This window comes from Camelus bactrianus, chromosome 18 (genome assembly GCF_048773025.1).
Source record: "Camelus bactrianus isolate YW-2024 breed Bactrian camel chromosome 18, ASM4877302v1, whole genome shotgun sequence".
Taxonomy (NCBI): domain Eukaryota; kingdom Metazoa; phylum Chordata; class Mammalia; order Artiodactyla; family Camelidae; genus Camelus; species Camelus bactrianus.
This window is the reverse complement of record NC_133556.1, coordinates 20,839,686-20,864,994: the sequence shown is the minus strand read 5'-3', so window position 1 is coordinate 20,864,994 and position 25,309 is coordinate 20,839,686. Positions and strand designations below refer to the sequence as shown.

Below are 25,309 nucleotides of genomic sequence, written 5' to 3'. Positions count from 1 at the left end.
TTCAATACAGAACCTTGGCAAAACATTCTGCGCTTTTCCTGCCAACTTGAACCTGGTATCGTCCTTTTTCCAATGTATATTCCCATTAATTTGCAAAAGGGTAGGGATATATTAAGTTTGAAGTTGGCATCTAGGATTCAGTAATTTTTTATTTACAAAGAAAAAAGTTTTGGTGACTGTTGTATGTATTCCAACGACTATACAGAAAGAAGCTTTCTCTATACAGATAAGTGAAAAACAGCAACTTCAAGGATCACTTCACGGACCTTCAGACTTGAGAAGCTTTCCTAATGCAATAAACAACCATTTGAGAGGTTGAAGTAAAGACTACGCCTCCCAGCGTGCATCGCGTCGTCGGTAAGCACTACGCTCTCCATCGCTGGGCGGGGAGGCCTACCCAGGAGCGCAAAGCACCTCGGGGATTGTAGTTTTCTGGAGTCCCAACCGCTCTAACGGCCCGGGAAGCAACCACCGGAAATGCCGTCCCTGAGAGGAGGAGTCTAGGCGGCGGTGGCGGCGACGGTTGCCAGGAGCCCGCGTTGCCGCCGGAGACCCGTAATATGGCGGGGAGGAGGAGGAGAAGGCGGCGGCGGACCGAGCTGCTCTCAGTCAGTACCAATTGAGCCGTTTGCTTCCTGCCAAGGCCCGGAGCGAGGGGAGGAAAGCTCCTGCGGCCGTGGGAGATCAGGTGCTTGCGTGAGAAGGGGCTTGACTCAGCGGGTCCCGGCTGCGAGGCAGAAGGGCGGGCGGAATTGGCGCGCTGAGGGGCTGAAGGCGGGCTCTGGACGGAACCCGAGTGCAGGTGCCGGGCCGCCGGGCCTCGAGACCCTGGAAAGGAGCGAGTGTGCCGAGGCAGGTGCCCGGGGGATCGGTGGCATCGGATGCCGAGGTGATGCTCGGATGCAGGCACCTCCTGGTGGGCCCTCAGGATGGAGCCTTATCAGAGGAGCTGGGGGAGGTGGGCCTGGGGCGCTGGGGTGAGGGCAGAGGGTCCCCGGTAAATAAGCTGGGGTCAGAGCCGAGGAACCACCTCCTGTTGATAAAACTGTTTAGGCCGCTTTTCTCGCGAGGGAAGCGTCCCCAGGGTGTGCACTGGCCATTTCTGAACGCCAGTTACCACCAACCAGTGGCCCTAGGAGTGCTGTTTACTCTGCCTTTGCGACTCTCTAGGGGCATAAGCGTGAGGATAAAAAAGCAAATTCTCTTCATTGCCCCTGATGCTGCTAGGTGGTTCCCATCCTTTGGTTCTGTCTCGTTATAATCCTAATTCCCTACCCCAATTTAGGCAAATGGCAGGCCCCTAGCGACTGATTTAATGGGGAGGGGTCTGACACAGCAAGATGAGGAAGCTGTTGTCCCCTTTACCATGTTTTAAAGTTAAATTTGAATCTTACCAGGAACCAAACACTGACGTTGCCCTCCAGGAGCTTATAAACGCTTTTTAAATGGTTGAAAAAAATCAAAATCATCTCCATCGTCTTCGTAATAAAAGCCGCTCCCATCTATTGATACTTTCTGCTTGTCCGGTAGTATAGTGATTGCCATACGTGTGTTAGTTCCTTGAATTCTCACAGAATCTCTTTGAGACAGATGTGCTGATTATCCCTATTTTACAAATGAGGAAACTGAGGCACAGAGATGGTAAGTGAATTGCCAAGAACAGACAGCTAGTATGTGCCTGAATGAGAAACATTTTCCCCCTTTATTGCCTCTACAAGATGTTTATGTCTTTGGGAGGACTGATGGGTAAACAGCCAGCTAGGATCTGAAAACAAGGCAAGATGTGTTCTGTGTTACTTTTACCATTCCTTTCAGTTACATTTCTGATAGAGCTCTGATAAGGAGCAGGTAGCAGAGCCATGAGTCTATGGGGTTTGCAAAGAGGCTCATTTGTAGGAGGGGCATGGTCTACACGGAGAAGACAAGGCATGCCTGAACTTGATGCAGCCAACAAATTATTAATTCAAGTGGACCAGTAATGCCTGATGGTAAAGTATGGGGCAGTAGATTTGTGGTTGGAGTGGCCTTGTTGTCAAAGTTCCCTTAAAATAAAACCCTGCTGACAGAGGTAATTGTGGCGTGAGAAACGAAGTGCCCTCTTGCTTAATTATATAGGATGCAGATGCTCGCTTTTTAAATGGTTGCCTTTGCAGTTCAGAGGTACCAGGTTTTTCTGAGAATAGGGTCATCCGTGAAACTACTATTCTTTAAATTCTATTCTTTGCTAGCTTCTTTGCTATATGGTCCACTGTCTTCTTTTTTCTGGTTTACATTATTGTTTGAGCTAATTATCCTAATTTATTTATTCAATATTTTTATCCAGTGCCTACTGTGTGCAGACACTGTCCTATGTAATGGGGATTTAGTGGTGAGCAAGACTGAGAAGGTACTGCTGCTTATGGAGCTTACATTTTGGTGGAGGAAGACAGACAAAAACCAAGGAAATAAACAAGATAATTTCAGATAGTGGTAAGTGCTATGAAAATTGGGAAACAGCAGGGTAATGTGATAGTAGATGACGCAGGGTTAATTTAGATGGGATTATCAGGGACGGCCTCTCGGAAGAGGGGACATCCAAGCTGAGACTAAAGATAAGAAGGATCCAGCCATGTTCTCGGGTCACTTGGTAATTTGCATAATCATCATATTAGACTTGTATTTGGATGTTTAATGCATTGTCATGAGCCATAAGTTGTGCTGTAATAATAATATATTGCTATATGTCTGCAATATGTCTGACAAACATGTACTGTTTAAGGGATGTGAATCTAACTTTCTGAAGCAATGAGGCATATCTATATGATGATGTTGAAAGATACAAAACTATTGCCATAGAGGCATTTTATTTCCTTAAATTTCCCAGACCCTCCATTGCTCTGCTTGTGTATCCACTGGAAGTATATTACATTAATTGTATGAGTAATCTGTTTATGTTTCTGGTAACGCTGGATGATGGGTTGTGTTAAAAAATAATTTGAAGTATTTTAGTAGAAATGGGTCATTTGAATTTCTCTAACATTTTAGCTTCTGCCTATTTTGGTTGTTAAGATATGGTGTGGGTTCAAGTCTAGACTAAAATAATGAGACCATTCAGTAAGGTGTTGTTTTATTTTTTACTTTTGCTTGTTTTATGAATATAAATTTGAAAAATAATCTCATTTACACTCTAGAGAGCTGTTTCTTTGAATTTAAACTTACTTTGCATAAATTGAACATAGCAATAATTAAAATTGATGGAATGGTAGCAAGACGTTTTGCTATTAATAAGACTACCAGTTGGTCAAAAGTGGCAATATATCTTATTTTTTCATAATCTAATCGTAGTTTTGAGTATGCTTTTTCTTCATTTCTAATTGCCCTACTGTTTGTCCTTGATACTTTAGCGTACTAAATTTTTAAGTACCTTGAGGCTTAGGACGGTATCATATTCTGTCTTATTTCATCTTTGCATATCCTAAGTCTTGAATTGACTTTCCCTTCCCTCTCTCTTTTTCTTTGTTAATTGTTTTAAAATGAATACTTAAAGGAATGTTATTGTGTTAGTTTTTCTGTTTCCACAGTTCATATCCTTGTTGGTTATGAGTCTGCTGATACCTCTCTTATTTTGCCTTGCTTATTTACAGGAAATAATACCAGACATAATGCTGTGGAAACAGGCAATCAAATGTTTAACGCTTGCTAGATGAATGATTATGGTGGCTAAGCTTTCATGGTTTCCTTGTGTTTTCATAGCCACCATCACAATTACCTAGAAATTGTAAAATTACTGAGCTGATGGTTTTTAAGTAGTTTGTGATGGTTCCACTTTTCAACAATAAACTAGAATTAATATGAGAGCCAATAGATTCTCTGTTTTCCACCTTTAACTGATTTGTCTAGTTATTATGGAGTCAAGTTATATTCTTAAGATATGCAAGTACTAGACTTTGAACTCCATGGTACAAAAAGAACTTTTGAAGTGAATATCCTGTTTTATTTAACTAGCTCTTTTTTTGGCTACAAAAGCATTCCTACCTTTGTATTATTTAGTTTTTCTTGTGCTGTGTAGATAAGTCCTGCTAAAGAAAAAATAACATTCTGTTTTACAACCTGAAGTTAAGTTAGGTGGTATAAAACTTTCTTTTCAGAAGGTTTCAATGCTGAATTTTAGTACTTTTCTAAATTAACCATATTTAAGGATTGATTTACATATAAATCTTCAGAAATATTTAATATATGAAGCAAGGTTTAACTGGGGAGGGTCTTGAGATGTTTTCTTATACCCAAGATTTAGCTCCTGATCAGTGAAACAATTCTGGGAATGCCAGTTCTAGGAATTAAGAATTCTAGGAATATTTCAGTGCCCTCCAAATTTGCCAAATAAATTAAGATCTATTTTTGTTTAAAATGGGCTTTTTTTCCTTTCCTGTAGTGTGATTGTGGGAAGATGGAGGAGTATGAGAAATTTTGTGAGAGAAGTCTTGCCAGACTCCAAGAAGCATCACTACCCACAGAGAGCTTTCTACCTGTCCAGTCTGAAAGCATCTCACTCATTCGCTTCCATGGAGTGGCTGTGCTTTCTCCACTGGTAAATATTCTTTGATTTTAAATAATTTTTTTTTTAGATAGTGAATCACTAAGGTACTTCACAGTAAAACAAAATGAAGGCTTATAAACATCAAAAAGATCCGTAGCCCTTAGGCATGAATAAAGAAATACAAATGAGCTGGTGTTTTTTACCAATTAGATCGGCAAAGATCTGATAGGACCTTGTACTACTAGGTTGTGGGAAAGAGGCACTGAAAATGCACTTTTGCTAAGAGGATCAGTTGATTTTATTTTTTGATGAGCAATTTGGTAGTGTGTCAGAATTTGTAAGTGTATCTAACCTTTGACTCAGCCGTTCCATTTTGGGAAATACCTTCCAAATATACTCATCCATGCTCCCAAAGCACTATGTGTAAGGTTATAGTAATATTGTTTAAAAAAGCAAAGGATTTGACAAACAACCTAAATGTCAATCACTAGTGGACTAGTTTAACTAACTGTGGTCCATTTTATAGACTTACATACGTGCCATTAAAATGAGTACAGTAGACCTTAATGTGTGGGCATGGAAGGATCTTCACAAGTTACCGTAAATCAGGGAACACAGCGCGCTTTCAGAGGCATGCAGGGTAGTGGTTAAAAGCCTGACTCTGGATTCTCCTGGCCTGGATTCAAATCATTGCTCTGCCACTTACCTGTAGATCCATAGTCTTTATTTGTTAAGTGAGGATTAAAAATAGTGCCTATCTCATAGGGTTATTTTGAGGATTAAATGATTTAATACATTTAAAATGATAAAAGGATTTAATACATTTAAAATGCTTAGAACACCATCTAGATCATGGGAGGTACTCAGTATATGTTAACTACTTGGGTTTTTAAATAAGGAAATTATATTTTCCCTCTGGGGAGAAGTCAGGGAATGTAGGATGAGAGGGCAGACACACTTTTCATTGTATACCCTGTGATGCTGATTGAATATTTTATAAATGTATGTGGCTTTATTTTAAGTCAGAAAACTCATATTATTGAAAGAGAGTTTTAAATGTATTTTTTTGTATGACGGGATTTAAAAGATCAATATTTTCTGCCAACTTTTTGTAATGAAATTTTCAACCATACAGAAAAGTTGAAAGGATAGTGTGTTGACTACCCATGTATCTACCGTTTACATTCAATAATTTTTAACATTTTTCCCACCTTTGCTTTATTGTGCTTAAGAATCTTTGTGTATATATACATATATATATATACACACACATACATATACACATATATACTTTTAAATTTTATTGCTGAGTCATTTGAAAATTGCAGATACATAATGCTTCTCCCCTAAATATTTTGGTATAATATTCCAAAAATAAAGATATTCTCCCACATAAACCCAATACCATATAATACCTTAAGAAAATTAATAATAATTTTAATAGCATCTAATATTCTGTCCATATTCATATTTCTCCATTTATGCTCAAAATACCTTTTATAGCCTTTTTTTCCTTAGCTGGATCCAGTCAGAGTTCACAACAGCACTTGCTTGTTATGTTTTTTTAATCACTTTGATCTAGAATAGTTCCTCTACCTCTTTAAAAAATTGGTTTTTTTTTGATAGTGAAGTTTTAAAGAGATCTCATAAAATGTCTTACATTTTGGATTTGTCTAATTGTTTCCTCATGGTGATAGTTAACTTGCCCTCTAGTCCCTCTAAAGTGGAAATTAGTCTACCAGTTTGGTTAGAGTTGGGTTAAACATTTTTAGCAAGAATTCTTTGGAGATGATGCCATATACTTCATATTAAATTAAATCAGAAATTACATAATGTGTAGTTGTTCCTCTATTAGTGACGTTTATTTTGAACACTTGCTTTTACAGTGATGACTTGCTAGATGACTCTTTAAAGGTATACATTTTCTTTTTTATTTTTGATTAGCAAGTAAACTGTGGAATGATTCTTGGTACCATGCAAATAAGAAAAAATTTTGAAACGTTTTATCAGCTACTTGATGACATATTGCTTGATTAGTTTATTATGTATTTGCCAAAATATCTTAAGCCTTGTTTAGGGTCTATGACTTTTCAGTTACTTATTTATAAGCAAAATCTAATGTTTATGGACCTTAGTTCATGTTTTTATGTTGTACTTGATAGTTGAATATTGCAACTTTGAAACAATTTTTTATGAAATGTTTTCCATTTGCTTAAGTCTAAAATAAGTCTTGACTCCTTAACATAGTGACTAAACTTCCCAGGACTTAATAATGAAGATTTAAATCCACTATAAAAAGATATAATGCTTAGAAGCTTTCAGTTTTTTAGGTACATTATATTTTTATTGGAGGTTATAATGACATGGAACCAAATATGTGTTCTGATTTTGTAGGCAAATAAAACATTATCTGTTTCTTTTATCATTAAACCTTGGAACATTTTCTTGAGGTAGCAAAGAGGTAAAATGTATACTAACCAGAGGATTAGAAATTGAAGAATCTGACCCAGTGAAGTAGATATCACCAAATGAAAAGCTCAGCAGTTGCCAAAGGGTTAATTTTCTTTCATTTCAGAGCATTTGATAAATGAACAGTTTTTTCCTTTCTTTTAATTTTTTTTAAATTGAAAGTAATTTACTCACAGTGAAATGTACAGATTTTAAGTGTTCAAGTTCCATGAGTTCCAATACATGGCATCCATTTATAACTCACACCCGCACAGAACGTTTTCATCACCATAGAAAGACCTCACCTATGCCCTCCCAATCATCCCCCCAACCACTGCTCAGGTTTCTCTCACTGGAGATGATTTTACCTGTTGCACACGTTTTTAATCACTCTGGTTCAAAACTTCCTGATTTTATGATATTTTTATATTTATGAGAAGTAATTACATATTTATGTTTTTCAGCTTAATAGTGAGAAAAGGAAGGAAATGCAACAAGAAAAGCAGAAAGCACTTGATGTAGAAGCAAGAAAGCAGGTCAATAGGAAGAAAGCTTTACTGACTCGTGTCCAGGAGATTCTTGAAAATGTTCAGGTGTGTAATTTAAGCTCTTGAAATTATAATTAAGAATTCATGGATTAAGCATCAGTGATAATTCTTCAGAAACAAATTTGTCTTACTAGTTAATTACTAATATACTTTTATGTTTGAGAAGCTTTGTAATTTGTGATATTCCATTTCAGTTACTCCAAAGAAAATTCACTAGCTTGTTAGTGATGCCCAGTACTTGAATCGGAGGGTACTTAGACAATGGACCCATACACTGAATATAGTCGCTTATTGTCTGTGTCTTATGACTCTAAAAACATTGAATTCTCAGTGGCAAAATGATAGAATTGGCTATTGTAGTTTACCTCTGAACTAATCAGACTATTGACTCAATGACTTTATTCTCATTCTCTGCTAAAGTAAATAACTGCCCCCAATTTTTTTAGGTGAAAATGCTGCTCTTAGACACAAAAATACAATTTAGGTTACATAACTAGAACTGCCTAGATGCATCTTAGATACAAATTGAAACTATTTAAATAACACGTCTATACTTTTGCAATTATTTTTATTTAACTTAATTTAAATTTGTATAAGCAATTTGTTTTAAGGTCTGAATCATATTATACTAAAAAGGAAAAAAACGAATCAGATAAAACAGTTTTGGTCATATATAGCACTGTTTTGCTGGTTATATCTTTTAATTTTTTAAAATAATCTTAGGGGTTTGTGGTTTGTGTAATTCATACTAAATAATTTATGTACAATGAACCTCAGGATATTTTCCACTAACTGCTACCTTCATTTCTCTGTAGGTAGTAGATTTTAATTTATAAAGTATAATTGCTGCTCATATTGAGTTTAAAAAATATAATGAGTAGCACAGTAACAGTGTTTTTTTTTTAATTTACTAGATATTTCCTATTTTTGTAACAAAAATGGCATATCATTTTTGGTCCATTGAGGGATGTATCAAATAAACCACTAATAAGATTATTGTTGAGTCTGAAAACTTTCTTTGCTTAATAGAACATGTGTAATGTTGAACTGTGGAGTAATGAGCTAATTATGCAGATGGAGAAATTTTATATAATACAAATATATTTCTAAGGTCTGTTTTGCCTCTAAAACCTGTGATTCTATGATAGATTTTTTGGGATTGTTATTTAAATCGTCTAACCAAAGGCTCATTCTAGTGATGTGCAAAAAGCGTAGATGCTGAATATCACAAATGTAAAATGTTTAGCTATTTTGAGGAAATGATTTATTTTACTTAAACCCATGAGCATGTGTCATGAATATGTATCCTTTTTGTTTTATTTTGATCCTGAGCTTGTGACTAAGTCGACCTTGTTGTACTGTTTATTGCATAGTACCTGGAAACCATGGCATGTCTTGGGATTTGTAAGGTAAAACAGCAGTGCCATATCATCTAGGAAAAAAAAAAACACATATAAAACAACCTAAAAATCTTTTCAAATTCAGGATTATGGAGTCTGTATTCATCTGATAATATGATAGTGGTTTTTCCCAGTTTCGTATATGCTTGTATAATCTTTAGAAACCATCCTAGTTCACTTTTTGTTCTTTTGCATTATTTAGATATAAAATGTAATTTTATTTTTTTCTGTTGGATCTCTTGTGTATACAGTTGTTCTCATCTTCATCAAATTTTTAACTTATTTTGCTTGTTCAAAACTCATTACTGGGTTGCTGTTTTAAATGATCATTAGTTAATGAAATTGAAATTTGGTTTAATGAATTGGGTTTTAAGTTGAAGTTTTTGGTTCTTTTTGTTTGTTTTTTGCTTTGCCGTGCTGAGCTATTATTTACTACAAATTTGTCTCATCATATAGAAGGATTTTAGTTAAAATTTGAAGTGAGCATATGGGAGGCAGAATCTTAGTACTGAATTATTTTTGCTTAATCAATATCCTGGCAAGTTAGTCCTTGTTTAAAGAAGAATCCTTAATGTAAGAAATTTAATTATTTGCTATTTATCTTATACATTGTTAGCCTTAGATGATAGTTCTCATAGGAGGAGCAATTGGTGATGTTAATAACATAACTAGAAGAAAGTGAAGGAAAATGTTTCTATTCCAAGACTAAATTGCAATGGATATATGAATATATGTGTATATATGTACATATGCATGGATGTACGTTTATATTTGCATCAGATAGATAATTTATTTTTTTCCTTTGAATATTTTAATAGAGAGGCTGGGATGACCAGTAGATGCTTTTTATAGTAATTTGAGCTCCAAGTGACACAGACTATCATAAAAAAGGTCATCTTAGTTTTTGTTTGTGTTTTCAAATATTAGAACTTTGGATCTTTAATTTCACTTTTACTTCAGAAAACAATGAAATCAAAGACTTTTTGTGTACTGATGATGTATTAATTTTTTAATTTCCTTTTTCAGGTTAGGAAAGCACCTAATGCCAGTGATTTTGATCAGTGGGAGACTGAAACCATTTACTCTAATTCAGAAGTTAGAAACTTGAATGTTCCTGCTACATTTCCAAATATCTTGCCAAGCCCTACTGAACACTCTGCTTTAGGAAGGTTTGAAAAGGAAACTGGAATTTTACCATCGAATAATGAGGACCAATTTAAATCTAATGGGATAGACTTAGCTAGGGACTCAGAAGAATTTAATTCTCTGAAGCAATGTGATAATTCAAATACTAGCCATGCAGAAAATGAAGCTTCTGTGAAGACCTCCTCAGCTGCTGCACAAGAGACACTTACTTCTGCTGGCCTCTTTCCAACCAATGAAGAACAGGATCCATCACTTTTGGAAGAAGTTACTCTGGATCCCTACGTAATGAGTCTTCAGAACCTGATGAAAAAGTCAAAGGAATACATAGAAAGAGAGCAATCTAGGCGCAGTCTGAGAAGTAGCACAAAGAGGAGTGTTAATGAGAGTCAATCAGACAGAGAGAACGATGCTGTTAAAGTGGCTGACTGTGTAAAGGAGAAGGCCCCGTTGATAGGCAAACTCTGTGGTTCAGTTATTCCTGACAAACCAAGCCTTAATAAATCCAATGTTCTTCTCCAAGGTGCTTCCACTCAAGCAAGCAGTGTGAATACATCAGTTTTAGGTAGCTTTTCTAAAGTGGATATACCTGTACGGTCTGGCTATTCCACTGCTTTAGAGCCTGATTCTGATTTTAAAGGCATTCCCACTTTTGTTACTGAAAATAATGTTATCAAAAGTCTTACTGGTTCATATGCCAAATTACCTAGCCCAGAGCCAAGCCTGAGTCCTAAAATGCATCGAAGGCGTTCAAGGCCTTCATCAGCATGTCATATACTTATAAATAACCCAATAAATGCTTATGAATTAAGTCCTAAAAGTAAAGAACAGACAGTAGACTTAGTTGTTCAAGATACTGATGAAAAAGCACACGTACCTGAAACTGTGCCAAAGTTACCAACTGATTTAGCAGGAGTTTGTTCAAGCAAGGTTTATGTCAGCAAAAATACATCTGAAGCCATACAGGAAATGGTTTTAGGTAAATCAAATCAGGTATGTCAATCTTCAGGAAATCAATTAGAAAATAAAGTTATCCATGGACTTGCTGTGGCGGAAGGCCAGCCAGCATCTGATGGGAGAGGACCACACAGCATGGACAGTGCATGTTCTGCAGTGCAGAGATTGCACGAGCCATATGCCACCAGTCAGTGTATAACGGGTCAAAACTTTGGAACTGTGAGTGGACTCACGTCAGCCAGCGTGCTAGAGAAAAACTCCTGCAGTTTACCAGTGGAGCTGAATAAGTCTTACGATGTGAAAAACCCATCTCCTTTACTGATGCAAAACCAGAATACCAGACAGCAGATGGACACCCCTACAGTGTCCTGTGGAAGTGAACAGTTTTTGGATAACAGTTTTGAGAAAGTTAAACGGAGACTTGATTTAGATATTGACAATTTGCAAAAAGAAAACTGCCCTTATGTCTTAACAGCTGGAATAGCTGAACAGGAAAGGCAACATTTGCTGGAAAAAAGATACCCTAAGGGACCTGTCTACATCAACAAGAATAAAATGATAGAAAGTAGTTCCAAAGGTAAGAAAGTTTCCAAGTGTTTAGTATCTGCCAAGCAGGTGGCATCTCTCTTGTATACTGTTAACTGACAGTTTGCAGAGTAATAATTGTCTTCTATTCATCAGGGTACTTAATTTCATTTGTCAGCATGCATGATTAGCTACAGTTTATTGCCATTCGATAGGCTTTCTTAAAGTATTTTCTTATTTGAATTATGATTCTCTCAGTCCACTTGGTATTATAGAGAATATTGTTAATAACTGGAGGAAAAAGTTCTTGCATGAAACATCACTTACAATTTTCATCCATTGTATTGCTCTGATGTCTTCCTTTTGGACTGTGGCTTCTAATATTTTCATCAGTTTGTCCTTTCATTTGAAATGAGATCTTCATGTCCTTGGCCCTTCAGTAAACACTGTAACATCAAATTATTAGAGAAAATATCACAAATAAGGCTCTCTGAGTAGTGCTTCAAGAATGGTGTCTTTATTGATGAAAATTTATTTCACATTTCTTTCTGTTGCACCTAGTGTTATATTCATAGCAGCTTGTTCAAACATGTCTTCTTCATTACTCCATACTTTGTTGCCATGGTTTATAATTCCTCATTACTGATATGGAAGACATATAAATCAAGTAAACTAAGTTCTTAGACACAGACATTTCAACTCTAATTTGTTATATATCCTCTTGAAAAAAATTTCACACTAACCCTAAAATTGCACACTTAAAAATAACAAGGTTTATGGGAAAAACAGGGTTGGCTTGGGGCAGACCACTTAACACCTGTGTGACTTTATTAGAACTCTTAACAAAAGCAACAGCTGATACGTGGGGAGCCAGCTTGGATTCTCCTAGCGGACGACATGCCAGGCTCATGGTTGTCTCAGCAAGTACCAAAAATACACAGAACCAAGTGGGTGGCGATCCCTGGCAGTCCTTTCATGGGAGCAAGGCCAGTGCATGTGCCATGAGGCTAATCGTGGAGGCAGCTGGGTTGCTGTCAGAGTGGGCAAGGGAGGCAGTGCTGTGTGCCGAGAGCTGCCCCCAGCTTGGTGTGCCTCCCGAGGGCACACCTCCCAGGGAGGGAGCCCAGGTCAGGCACGCGTTTAAAAAGTTTTTAAGGTAAAACTGCATGGACTCCTGCTGTCGGCTGAGTTGTTGAGTGGAGGAGCTTTGTCTTCTCTTGCTGAAAGTTACAATTCTACTGCTTTTTCAGCCCCCCTTGCCTATAAAAAATTACACATGAACAAATGCAGATTGTTGTAGCTGAATAAAATTGTATTTAGGAACAAATTAATGGAATACCATAGCAGGTAGGACAAATATAATGTGCTTGTCTTCAATGAAAATCATTGACTCTATATTTGGGAAGAATGATTCTTTGAATTTAGTTGAATTATAGTGGATCCCTGAATATATATGTGCTATGTCTGTGTAATACTTGGCATTTCACGTTTCAAAGTGTATCACCACGTTCTGTTCAGTAAGTTGCATAGTCATAATGTTAATAAAATTTTTAGTTAGTAATTAGACTATCTGGAATTTTAATATCTGGTCTTTTTTGGAACCTTAAGCTGAGAAGCTTTACACTATCAAAGCAACATTTATTTAAAAAAAAAATCAAAGCAAGACTACAAGCTACAATATCAGAGGTCCTGGAGAAAGACAAGAATCAAAAGAATAAATAGAGGTGAGATGCATATGACAACCACATGGTTAAGTCCATTGGAGCAAGGAGAGTCTTGATGGAACATGGACACATAGTCTTGGCTCCTCCAGATCGTGGTGGGATCTGCTGAATGGGTGGGTCAGGGTGATGAGATACAGACCTTTGTTTGGTGGCATGAAACGAGAGGAGTGGTGAAAGAATGTGGTTCAAAATGGGGGCCTGTCTGTATCTTGATTGTACTATGTCAGATTTAGGAATACTCTGGTCAGAAGCATAATTTAAATTGATGGTGTAAAGCATCAGATATTAGTACATTTTCTAAATTTGAGGGGACATGTTTCTTTTCAGAAGGCGAGGAGATATTAAAAAGCAAGATGTTAGCTTTTGAAGAAATGCGGAAGAGGCTAGAAGAGCAGCATGCCCAGCAGTTGTCACTACTCATAGCTGAGCAGGAGAGGGAGCAGGAAAGACTGCAGAAGGTGAGGAATTAAAATTTAGGGGTATAGGGCTGGTGAGTGGAATTGAGCTGGGGTTAGTCTATGAATTTGGGTCACGTATAGGATACTTGTAATTGTTTCCCTTGTGTATCTTAATCTAAGGTGGTCATTGATTTTGATACATGGATAGCATTTTTATTTCACATTTAAATATTTAGATCCTTATCTAAAAATAAATGCATACTTTGTCAAAAGGATATTTTACTGAACCATTGATTCAAAACTTCTGATTTTTTTAAGAGATATTTTATAAGTAGATGCTGAAATACGCATTCTGTAAGAGTATCTTGTAAGAGCAAGGACAGTTGTTTTAAGATGATTATACTTAATACATAGTTTTAAAATCAGTTAAATAGATTGTCAATTTTATTTGAGGGAGAAAAACCTGAAATAATAATTTGCTGGTAATTTTAGATACTTTTAGCTAAGCCTAAAATGATACTATTTGGGGATATAATTAAAGAAAAGATCTACCATGTTATAATAATCCATTAATCGACATAGAATACAAATTTGTGGTTGCCAGGGGGATGGGGGCTGGGAACGGACTGGGATTTCAAAATGTAGAATAGATGAACAAGATTGTACTGTGTAGCACAGGGAAATATATACAGGATCTTGTGGTGGCTCACAGTGAAAGAGAATGTGGCAATGAATGTATGTATGTTCATGTATAACTGAAAAATTGTGCTCTACACTGGAATTTGACACAACATTGTAAAATGACTATAACTCAATAAAAAAAGTAAAAAAAAGTAAACCATTAATCTACAGGAAATAGAAGAACAGGAGAAAATGTTAAAAGAGAAGAAGGTGATTACGGCGGAAGCCTCTGAATTGGACATGAACAATGCTGTGGACTTAGAATGGAGAAAGATAAGTGACTCTGGTTTGCTAGAAACAATGCTGTCTCAAGTGGACTCACTCCATACTTCACATTCAAATAGTTCTGGTAAATACTTAAAAATCCTTTTCCATTTGAAAAAAATTATCCTATAGTAAGATAATTTTTATTTCTCATGCTTTAAAATGAAAGCTCCTTTCTATAAGTAATTTCATATCCAACCTACTGCCGTTTGCCAGCTGCTTAGTAACTGGTAAAAAAATGAAATGCTAGTGGAAGATCAAAGACCAGTGAGCAGGTGTTCATGAGAAAAGCCACCTTAGCAAGGGAAATATAAGGAAATTTGACTCAGAGCCCAGTCTTTGTTCATTCATGCAGCAGGTGATAGTCTTCAAGTGAAAACACAGTTTACTATCTCCTGAGTGATCTTGAATTACATCTAATTCCCCAGTCCCAATAAGAGCTTATCTTCACATCTTCAATTATCCTGAGATGCTGTTTGTGTTGAAAAGGTCCATCTGGTGCATAAGCTTAAAGTCCATACATATTTTGTCTGTATGTGGATCAGTTTCAGAGGGGTTGTTATTCTTAATGAATGCCATGTTTATTTGGATGTTCTGTGTATTCTGATTATTTGACATCAAGTATAATACTGTATGTATATTTCTCAAGGTTTCACAAGTTCTGCCCTGCAACATAGCTTTGGTTCTGCAAAGGACGTACCATTCTACCTCTGGGGATCATCACCTAGTGGTTTGGCCACACTCTCAGTAACAAGGCCTTTTGGAAGGGCCAAAACTAAATGGTCTCAGGTGGGCAAACTTAATGATATATGCATGCATGTCTGTCTGTCTGTCTGTCTTTTTTTAAGGAGCTAAATTATCTTAGGTTGTACCAATGAGCCGTAGATATTTTTGCCATACGGCAAAAGCTTAGCTTTTATCAGAGATTAAATTCCACAGAGCAAACACATATAGAAGAATTTAGTTCATTGTAATAGATTAAGAAAAACAATCTTTGAGTATAATGCTCAGATTATTAAAATATTGTGTCTATCTTATTTCTTCTAGGTTTTCAGCCCAGAAGTACAAGCAAAATTTAACAAAATAACTGCAGTAGCAAAAGGATTTCTTACTCGTAGGCTTATGCAGACAGATAAGCTGAAACAACTTCGACAAACTGTAAAAGTAAGATTGTATAAATTGTATTTCATTTCTGTCTCAGTTTCTATCAGTGTTGTGACAAAGTGGACAAATTAGTTCAGAACTTTGGCAGATCAAAAAATTCTTTTGGTCATTATAATATAGGCTGTTTTAGAAATTGATTAATCTCATTCAGATAATTTTTAAAAATAGGTAAATGAAGTAGTTTGTGTATTTTTGTCTCACTTTAAAATCAATGCTATTTGACGTAGGGTGTAATAGTTTTATTTGTGTTCTTAATAATTTTGAATTGATTGAGAAACAGAGCAAAAGGAAACTCCAGTAACCATGAAATCTTTCTAGAAAATTGGTTTTTGAAGGAGCATTTCTTCTTTCAGGATACTATGGAATTCATAAGAAGTTTCCAGTCGGAAGCACCATTAAAGAGAGGAGTTGTTTCAGCACAAGATGCTTCTCTTCAGGAAAGAGTGCTCGCTCAGGTAACTCATGTGTCCTGAAGGCTTTTAGGGAATGGAAATGTTTGATTTCCCTCCCTTCACTGAGCCACTGAAAATAGGTTTCAATTAAAGCTTTAACCTTTTTCTCTAAATAAGAGTGTACATAATATGACTAAACTCTAACCTCACATTTTTAAATGGGAATAATATTTCCTTTTTTTGAACTTAGCTGCGGGCTGCCCTGTATGGTATTCATGACATATTCTTTGTGATGGGCGCAGCTGAGAGGATGTCTATTCTCCATCATGACCGAGAAGCTCGCAAGGAGAAAATGCTCAGGCAAATGGTATGTTACGTGACTTTTAAATTAGTGAGTGAAAAAAACAACTCTGTCTCTTTCATGCTCACAAAATACTTCTGATACCAGGTGTGTGGGGTTTTCCCTCCACGCCAGTTCTCTGATGCCAGCTGGCTGTCCTACCATTCAGTTCAGTTCTGATACTGTCTACCTGAAGTTACTGTCACATCCTACAAGTTAAGGATGCAGTCTTTTAAGACTGCCCCCACTTCAGATGCTGGTCTCAAGTTCCATTTGTTGCCTGTACTTCTGCCCAACTGGCCATAAACTGGGATTCCCATGTCTCCCTCCTTGGGTTTGAAAATTTTTCTAGAATGGCTCACAGAACTCAGGGAAACACTTGCTTGTATTTATGGTTTTATGGTTTTTATATAATAAACAATATAATAACAGATACAGGTGAACAGCCAGATGGAGAAATGCATAGGGCGAGGTCCGGAAGGGTCCTGAGAGCAGGAGCTTCTGTCCCTGTGGAGTTGGTGTGTGCCACCTTCCTGGCATGTGGATGTGTTTACTAACCTGGAAGCTCTCTGAACCCCATATGTTAGGGTATTTATGGAAGCTTCATCATGTAGGCATGATCATTATTAACTGGATCTCCAGTCCCTGTCCTGTCCCTGGAGGATAGGAGGTGAGGCTGAAAGTAAGGTTGTAATCATGCTTGGCCTTTCTGGTGACCAGCCCTCATCCAGAGCCCATCAAAAGTTGTGTTGTTAGAACAAAAGATGCTTCTATCACCCAGGAAATTCCAAGGGATTTCTGAGCTCTGTGAAAGAAACTGAGGTCAAAGGACAAATATTAGAACAAAAGATGCTCCTGCACTCCTGTAACTCAGGGGATTACAAGAGTTTTAGGGACCTCGTGCCAGGAACCAGGGCCAAAGACCAGGTATTAGCAGGATCCAGAGACAGACAGATCAATTGATAGATCGATCAACCTATCTATCCATCCATAATTATACCCCACAATGAAGTTCCTCTGGGTTTGGAGTAATTGATGCTAAATATCATTCTTTATTGACTTTAGTACCCTTCCCACAATTCTTAAACACAGGTAGTTCCCAAGATTACCAGTAATATTTAAATCTGTGGACAGATTTAAAAGAAATTGGTAAAAGAATTATATACTATTTTGTGATTAGATTTTAGGTTTAAGCATGAATGTTGCTTGGATGGCTTATGAAAAACTGTTAGTTGTTCCTGATTGAATTTCCCTGGAACTATCATGTACATTTTGCCTCTTTTGGAAATCAGAGTTAGAAAACATGTTCCAAATTAATTTGAAATACAGTTGCTCCTTGAACAACGCAGGGGATTAGGGGTGCCCCACAATAAAAAATCTGAGTGTAAGTTTTGACTCCCCAATAACTTAACTACTGGTAGCCTACTGTTGACCAGAACCCTTACCAATAACATAACAGTTGATGAACACATATTTTGTATATTATATAAAAAAATAAGACTGCTTCAATTATGAAGACTAAGTGAAAGTTCAAAATTCTTGTAAGAGAAGCTGTTTCCATCTGAGATCACCCTGTAGTATAATTTAGTGGTTTTACTGGTACCCCTAGAGCTCCATGTTACTTTTGTGTTTTGAAGGATAAAGTGAGAAGTCCCCGAGTGGCTCTTTCAGCTGCAACGCAGAAGTCTCTCGATAGGAAGAAGTACATGAAGTAAGTTTTTTCGTGTCTTGTTACATTTTAATTTATTATCAAGCCAGTTACTTTTTAATCATCTGTTGTTGTGTATTCAAATTTGAAGTAAAGCGAATAGTTAACTTTCTGCAACTGAGGTGATAGAAATCACTTTATATAAAGAATTTTATTAAAATCAGGTGGTAAAATCTGATGTCCTCTTTAGATAAATGAATTTGTTAAGGTTCAATTTGTATAACTGATAGCTAATTAAATAATCTTAAAATAGTTAATCCTTATATTCAGTGTTAATTTTGTATCTTTTGAATGTATTCATTTTCTTATAGTCTAAAGTCTTCATGAAGGGGGAACTTAATGCAAAGACTATCCTAATAAGTATGCTGTTAAAAGTCTTTCTTGAAACTAGTCTTCAGTATGTTTAGTGTGTTTTTTAGTCACCAACTCTGAAATGATGATTTGTTTCTGTCATCCCGTATCACATTTGTAAGCATGTGTTTTCCCCCTTTCTAAATACATTATTTGTGTGTCCTTATTTTTATATTGTGTTAGAGCTGCAGAAATGGGAATGCCAAATAAGAAATTTCTGGTTAAACAAAACCCTTCTGAAACAAGGTGAGAAAAATCACTTAGTCTCAGTGAGAGGTTATTTTTTAATTTTTAAGGAAAAGAAAATTTTATAAATCCAAAGCCTGCTTTTTGTTGGCTTTATTCTGCTTTATATCAGTAAATCTCTCCCTGCTGAGTTGGAGGATCACAGAGTCAGAATCCATAGTAACACCCGATCGTGTAGTTGGTCACATGTCAGGCCGGATGTTCCTGGAGCTTTCTGTAGGACATGCTCTCTCTGGTGGAAATGTGAGCCCCATATGGCCTGAGTTCAGTCTGCAGTCCAAGGCGTCTTTGCTACTTATTTAAAAACCGTAGAAAGCTAGCTTAATGTTTCTGACCTATTTTCTGCTCTTACAAGAGTGATGTTTTGTCTCTCAGATGTTTGAAAAGGAAAATTGGCTTTGTAAAGTATATAAATACATTATCTAAAAACACAGGATTAATACTTACACTAGACATCTCTTTCCTGATAAAAAACTAAGGTTTGGGCTCTTGGTGAGCAAATAAGTACTCTATTAATACGCTTTCATCCATTTGCTCTGCATTGTGCATTGCACAGAGGCCAAATCATTGCATAGGCCTCGCTGTTACTATCTTTCAGCTATTGAAAGAAAATGGGGGGAAAACTGAATTTATCCTATTGAATTAATTTTTTATTTACTTTGTTAATAGAGTCCTTCAGCCAAACCAAGGACAGAATGCACCTGTTCATAGGCTACTGAGTAGACAAGGGTAAGACTGCAACATACGGGTATTTAAAAATAGTCAAATCAAGATTAGCTTTGAAAGGGAAAAATAATTTAGCACTCTTTACATAAAGGGAAACTATTTTCAATTGTGTTTTTTTTTAATGCATTAAAAAGATCTTTTAAAGTTTTGATCAGAGATAACACTTTGGTGTACTGTTGTGTATTATATTTTAATTATCATCTTATGTTGGCATGCTTTTACTTTTCATTTCATACCATTTTGCTCATTAAGAATTGTAAACATCTACATAGTAAGCTCAGCGTCACCAAAGTGATTCTTCAACAAAGCGTAAGCCATGGTTATAGTCTCTTGCTGAAGCAAAAGTTTAGCTTCCTTGCTGCGCACATGCATGGGACTCAAATTCTTTTCAGGCTTATTTGTGCTTTGAACAGTTGATGCAGTATGGTTGCTTTTTTTGGATGTTGAACATTTAGACCTTAATGCAAGTGACTTATTACTTTTTTTATATTCAATTAGAACCCCTAAGACCTCAGTGAAGGGGGTTGTGCAAAATAGACAGAAGTCTTCACAGAGCAGAGTGCCTAACAGAGCGCCTGTTTCAGGTGTGTAGCAAATGAGTTTCTGAAGCCCATTCAATAGAAAGACGTGCACAAGCTGCCCTTAACACAGGCCGTGCAAGTGGGAGGTGTTGTCTTTCCTTGCCACCATATTTTGGGATATGCACCGTCATTCCTCGTAGTGATCATTTGTGCTAGTATTTTTGTGGCAGTCAGGAGATCTTAGTAAAACTGTGGTTCCAATCTTGATTTCTGTAATAATACCATGGAAACTATGTATTTTTTAATCTGAAAAAGTTTGTAGAATTATACATACTTAATTCAGAAAAGTTTTTATAAATGAGTAAAATATAATGATCTGATGCCTAAATCTGTGCATGTCTGTTCAGCTTTGGGGAAGTGTATCACCCAGGGATATTTGTATCTGCACATAAGAGGAAAACTTTCTCCTTCTGACCACAAGATCACATATGAATATGCCAGGTGGGAAGGGGTAAAGTCTTAATCTTTTAAGATTAAGTAAAAAGGCTGAGCTAAATTTCTCTATATGTTCATTACTTGAGAATTATTTAAGGTCTAAACTAAAAAATGTATTTTAAAATTCTATTTATGGTGGCAAGAAGACAAATTATAATGCAGAACTTTTAAGCTAATGTTTTAATATTTTTTAGGTATCTTTTGTTAAGACACTATGATAAAGTCACCAAAAATTATGTGATCTATTAAAAATACTTTTGAAATGCTTTGCTTTAACTATACTGCTTTCTAAACATTTAAAAGAAACCTAATCACCAGGCAGTAAAGATTAAATCTTTTAATCAATTCTAATCTTCCCATTAACATATAAGTAGTCATGTTTTAGAGCTTTTATTACTAAGTGATTTCCTCCAAATTAGAAGGGAACAAGCAACATAAATTTTTGTCATGTTATCACCATTTGTTCACATAAGTTCAAAGAAGGAATAAGATATTGATCACAGCTTTGAGTTGATTGCTGACCTTTTGATGTATATAGTGAATTTAATTTATAATGTTGAATATATAGAGGATAATTTAAAAGGTCATCTTTTGGAGGTCACTGTGAGTGATAGTCAATGGAGTTGTTTTAAAGGGGATTACAAAGTTGAAAATCCTGCTTATTCCAGAGGTAGTCAGAACCAGCTGGTTTGAAAGATAACCATTTGGAAGAACTCAGACCATACACCATATCTGTTACTTGTGAAGTTATGTGAAATTTTAAGACATTTTCAACTTTTTCCCCATGTTAGTGTCTGTATTGTGGTAAATCCTAGCTAGTTGGCAAATCATTGAGGAATTAGTATTGCCTTGCCTAATACTATCTATTGCCACAGTGACTACTCTCCATATTCTTTTCTCATGCATTTCATCTCCACTATTTGTCACTTGTGAACCTATATGCAAAATAGCAACTACCGTCTCTGTGTAGTAATACTCAACAGTATGAAGGATGACTAGGAAGTCATTGCAGTTAATATATACAATGAAGTTCAGTATGTAGAACTACTATGGTTTAATTGCACTGCATTGTAATTACTAATACAAATGTACTTAACCCTTAAATTAATGTCATAATAAGTATCTAAACAAGTATGAACAGTTTTCTATTTTTTCTAAAAATTTATTTATACATGAAGACATATTTAGACAATTGAGAAAGACTAAGAATTTTATTCTTTTACATAAACTGAAAATTGGGGATATGACTGATTAAAGTTCCAACTATGAATCTCAACACAGAGATCCATAGTTGCTCTTGAAAAGATTCTTCATTCCTGCTTAGATTTTTAATGGCCTGCGTTATGTTTCAAACAAATTTGAAACTATGCTTTGATTTGATCTGCATGGAGAACAAACATTTTATTAAGCATTTTGTAGAAAATTCATTTTTGTTACAGTGATGAATATCATACTCAGACTGAAGTTGAATTTCTAAGGTGTTAGTTTGTTGCAAAGCAGTTAAACTGTTTTATAGTTTTTACAAACTAAATTACAATCTGATCTCCTGTTTTAAAATGTATTTGTTCATTTGATGTCTTGTGCTTGACTTAAGAGTTTATAGTGAAATTCAGAAACTACTAATTAAAGCAGAGTAGGAGGCAGTAGCGCAAATGGTTCAGTAAAACAACAAATCAGGGGGAGTTGGGGTCTCAGAGTTTCTACTTCTAGCTTTGTTATTGATATAACTGACTTACTCTCCTATGTCTCAGTTGTATTATCCTTAAAATAGTAGTAATTTCTACCTCACGATTATTTTACATAAGGATTTCATGTTATAATGTGTTTTGCTTAACTCAGTGCCTGGTACATAGAGAGCACTCATTAAATGGTATTATTTCAGAAAAACTAACATTGAGAAATAATACTAGTTTTGTTCTATTTTTAGGAGTATATGCAGGAAAAATCCAAAGAAAGCGGCCAAATGTTGCGACAATTTAAGAAGACAGCATTCATTAGGATAAAAAATGGGGGAAGGGTTATGATCCGTATTGTTTCCCCTGTTCAAGCCTTTTTATTTAACCCTGGACTCTGTTTACACAGGCAAAGTGACCGTCAAAGGACTGAGAAATTATCTGGATGTTTTGGCCGATCTGGCTAATTCCTTCCCCATATGCCCATTTTCCTCTTACCAGTAGTTTTGAGTGAAGACAAATTAGTGTTTAGTAATTGACTCATTTCTGTCTTTAACCTGTACAAACATAAGTGTTTTATTACTCAGGTGTCTGCTGAGGACCCTTTTGTAAGCTTAAAGGACATTTGGGTTTATTTCTATAAAATACTGAAAAGGTGTGATATAAATAAGATCTGAAATACGAATTTCATTCATCTTTGCACACTGATTGCTGAGTTTGATAAATTAGATACCGTTCTACTGGGGAAATTATTGCAGGAGAATATTTTCCCTTGGTTTTGTAACATTAAAAACTCTGATTAAGCTCTCATATTCTTGGACTTAGAGTATAACCACATAGCATAAAACACTGCCTGCTGATTGTGGTCCATCTAAAATTTACCACAGAAGTTGCTGGGTGACACCATTTTGGTCACAAGTACATACTCCTCTCAACAACTAGTTGTCTTACAGAAATGTTAGGCTTAATGTATGTTACCCCAGTACTGTTAGAAACGTTTCTACTTAATTGGAAAATATTTCTGTGGGGGGTAACGCATTTGGGGAAGACAGCCCAATCTTCTTGAATGTAGCTTAGGAAAGAATGCATTGTTACATCCATTTCTATAAAACAGAGTAACATGTTGCATGCAGTTATATTTTCTATTTAGTCTTCTTATTTTGTTTCTTCATAGTCTGCTTTTTTTTTTTAGCATGCTTGATTTAGGAGAGAACAAAGGGCTATATAATATGATAAATTCAGATTCTCAAGTGGGATAATAATATCGTTTAGTTGAAATTCTGCATTACTTAGAGGCACTGATGTTTAAGGTTTTTCAGCGCTAACATATTTATTTAAAATATAAACCAAAAAAATGTTACCAAGGGAACATGATTTTATGAAAAAGAATATCCCTGTTAATTTATCATGCCATTCCAAAAAGGGCTTTGTGCTTCTTACATAAAATTGGGACTGTGTACAGTTAATCTTTCTAACTTGAATTTTAAAAAGATACTGGTATTTTGAAAATGCAGACTATATATATTCTTAATATCCTTTTAAGAATGCGGAGATAAAGATTGTTTTCTTCAATTTTATGTTCCATTTAAAACTTAACTTTTATATCCAGTATAGACAGAAAATAATCTACTCTGGGTATAAACTTGATTTTCTTTATGGAGATGTATCACTTATTTAATGAGTGAACCAGAAAATTAGAAGACAGTCAAAAATATCTGAGTTACCAATTTATATTTGTGGGCAAATTATCATCTTAATATTATAAATTGTGCTTTATCAGTCTGAAAACTCAGGATACAGCTTACACATTGTGGGTCTTTCCTGTATGAAAGATAGATGCTAAAAGTTTTGTGTAGAACTAATGCAAATTGGCTGAAACAAATAGTGTGTTTTGGAGAAAGTTAAAACTAGTTTTAGATTAAGGATGCAAAACGAGTGTTTTTTAATTTAAAGATAAAAGCTTGTGTGTGTTATACATTTTTTAATGTTCACAGCTTTTTCTCATAAAAGTGCCAGACATTGTTTTGTGCTTTTAATGGATTTTTATTTATATACATTATTTTTGTTATTTTTACTTTGAGTCAAATGTCCATTAATGTAAATTATATTTATTTTTATACTTTAATTTTCTCTAGTTTTGCTTCTAGGCAAAAGGCAAAATAAACTTTTCATCTTAAAGGAAATCTAGTTTGATCTTTTTTGTTTACCAAGGAAAGACTGTGGCCAAAACATTAATAATGCATATGGTCATTTTTTATAATTACAAGTCTCAGGAAAGGTATATCCCACTATTTAATATGTAACCTCTTCCAGTGCTTAGCCCAGCATTTGATTTTGCAGGATTTGGACTTTTCTGAGGGCAAGAGTTCACTGGAGCTGTGGAAATAGCTTATTAAGAGCTGGAAGCCTGCTAGGAGCGAGTGAGGGAGAATGCTACTGTTGAAGCTCGCACCAAAGCTGCTAACTTGCACAACGTTAAGAATCCAACTTTTGGTGCTGCCTGATTATCTAATGTGAACATAGTAAAATGGTCCTCATTTTTACCTACTATTGAGGAGATACTGCATTTGATAATCTGCAAGACAGTGAGAGAAGAGCCCCTCCCTTTTCCTATGGCCACCCTTTACCTCTTGTTCATTTCACACGTTGGGAATACTGAATATGACTGGGAACACTTTATCACTCATACTGAGTAGAAAACAAGGACCCATTCTGATAAAGATGAAGATCTTTTTTTCTGTCACATGTCACTGTCCCATGAACAACCACAGACAATCTTCCTTCCCCCAAATGAAAAGTAATAGTTGTAAAAAGTAAATGAAGTTGGAATGCTACCTCTAACCTCATGGTGGGCATACATACAGGTTATAAAAATAATTTAAAAAATCAAAGACGTTCAGCCATGGAATACAGCAAATCAGATTGGGATGTGGTACAGTGAAGTCACGTCCTTGTTAAGGTTCTAAAGACAGCTCTGAAGACAAATCGTGTCTAACCAAAATTAAACTTCACAATAAAATACTACCTTTTTGTTTATTTATTACTCGACAGATATCCCTTTTTGGTCAGTTTCTCTCTAGCTCTCAATT

At 35.8% G+C, this 25,309-nt stretch overlaps 1 protein-coding gene across 6 annotated transcripts; it reads left to right on the top strand.

Moving 5' to 3' along the window:
• The first annotated feature begins 466 nt into the window (after nucleotides 1-466).
• CCP110 (centriolar coiled-coil protein 110) lies at nucleotides 467-24,404 on the top strand. Of its 6 annotated transcripts, none has more exons than XM_045521209.2 (16): nucleotides 467-608; nucleotides 2,324-2,469; nucleotides 4,412-4,567; nucleotides 7,429-7,557; nucleotides 9,939-11,589; nucleotides 13,589-13,719; nucleotides 14,512-14,689; nucleotides 15,254-15,393; nucleotides 15,652-15,768; nucleotides 16,122-16,223; nucleotides 16,411-16,527; nucleotides 18,138-18,211; nucleotides 18,743-18,805; nucleotides 19,475-19,534; nucleotides 20,030-20,115; nucleotides 22,475-24,404. In XM_045521209.2, the coding sequence occupies exons 3-16, from the start codon at nucleotides 4,427-4,429 to the stop codon at nucleotides 22,525-22,527; spliced, it is 3,042 nt and encodes a 1,013-aa protein (XP_045377165.2). In that variant the 5' UTR covers nucleotides 467-608; nucleotides 2,324-2,469; nucleotides 4,412-4,426; the 3' UTR covers nucleotides 22,528-24,404. The 6 variants fall into 6 exon arrangements, with proteins under 6 accessions (XP_045377165.2, XP_045377168.2, XP_010959375.2 ...); XM_010961073.3 differs by having other exon boundaries at nucleotides 477-688; XM_045521212.2 differs by lacking the exon at nucleotides 4,412-4,567 and having other exon boundaries at nucleotides 476-688.
• The last annotated feature ends 905 nt before the right edge of the window (nucleotides 24,405-25,309 follow it).

What these genes read in the sequence shown, in the direction of transcription:
- CCP110 (XM_045521209.2), top strand. Translation starts at nt 4,427, where the DNA reads ATGGAGGAGTATGAGAAATTTTGTGAGAGAAGTCTTGCCAGACTCCAA. An exon ending in TGGCTGTGCTTTCTCCACTG is followed by an intron (nt 4,568 to 7,428) that starts GTAAATATTCTT and finishes TATGTTTTTCAG; the next exon opens with CTTAATAGTGAGAAAAGGAA. An exon ending in AACTTCGACAAACTGTAAAA is followed by an intron (nt 15,769 to 16,121) that starts GTAAGATTGTAT and finishes TTCTTCTTTCAG; the next exon opens with GATACTATGGAATTCATAAG.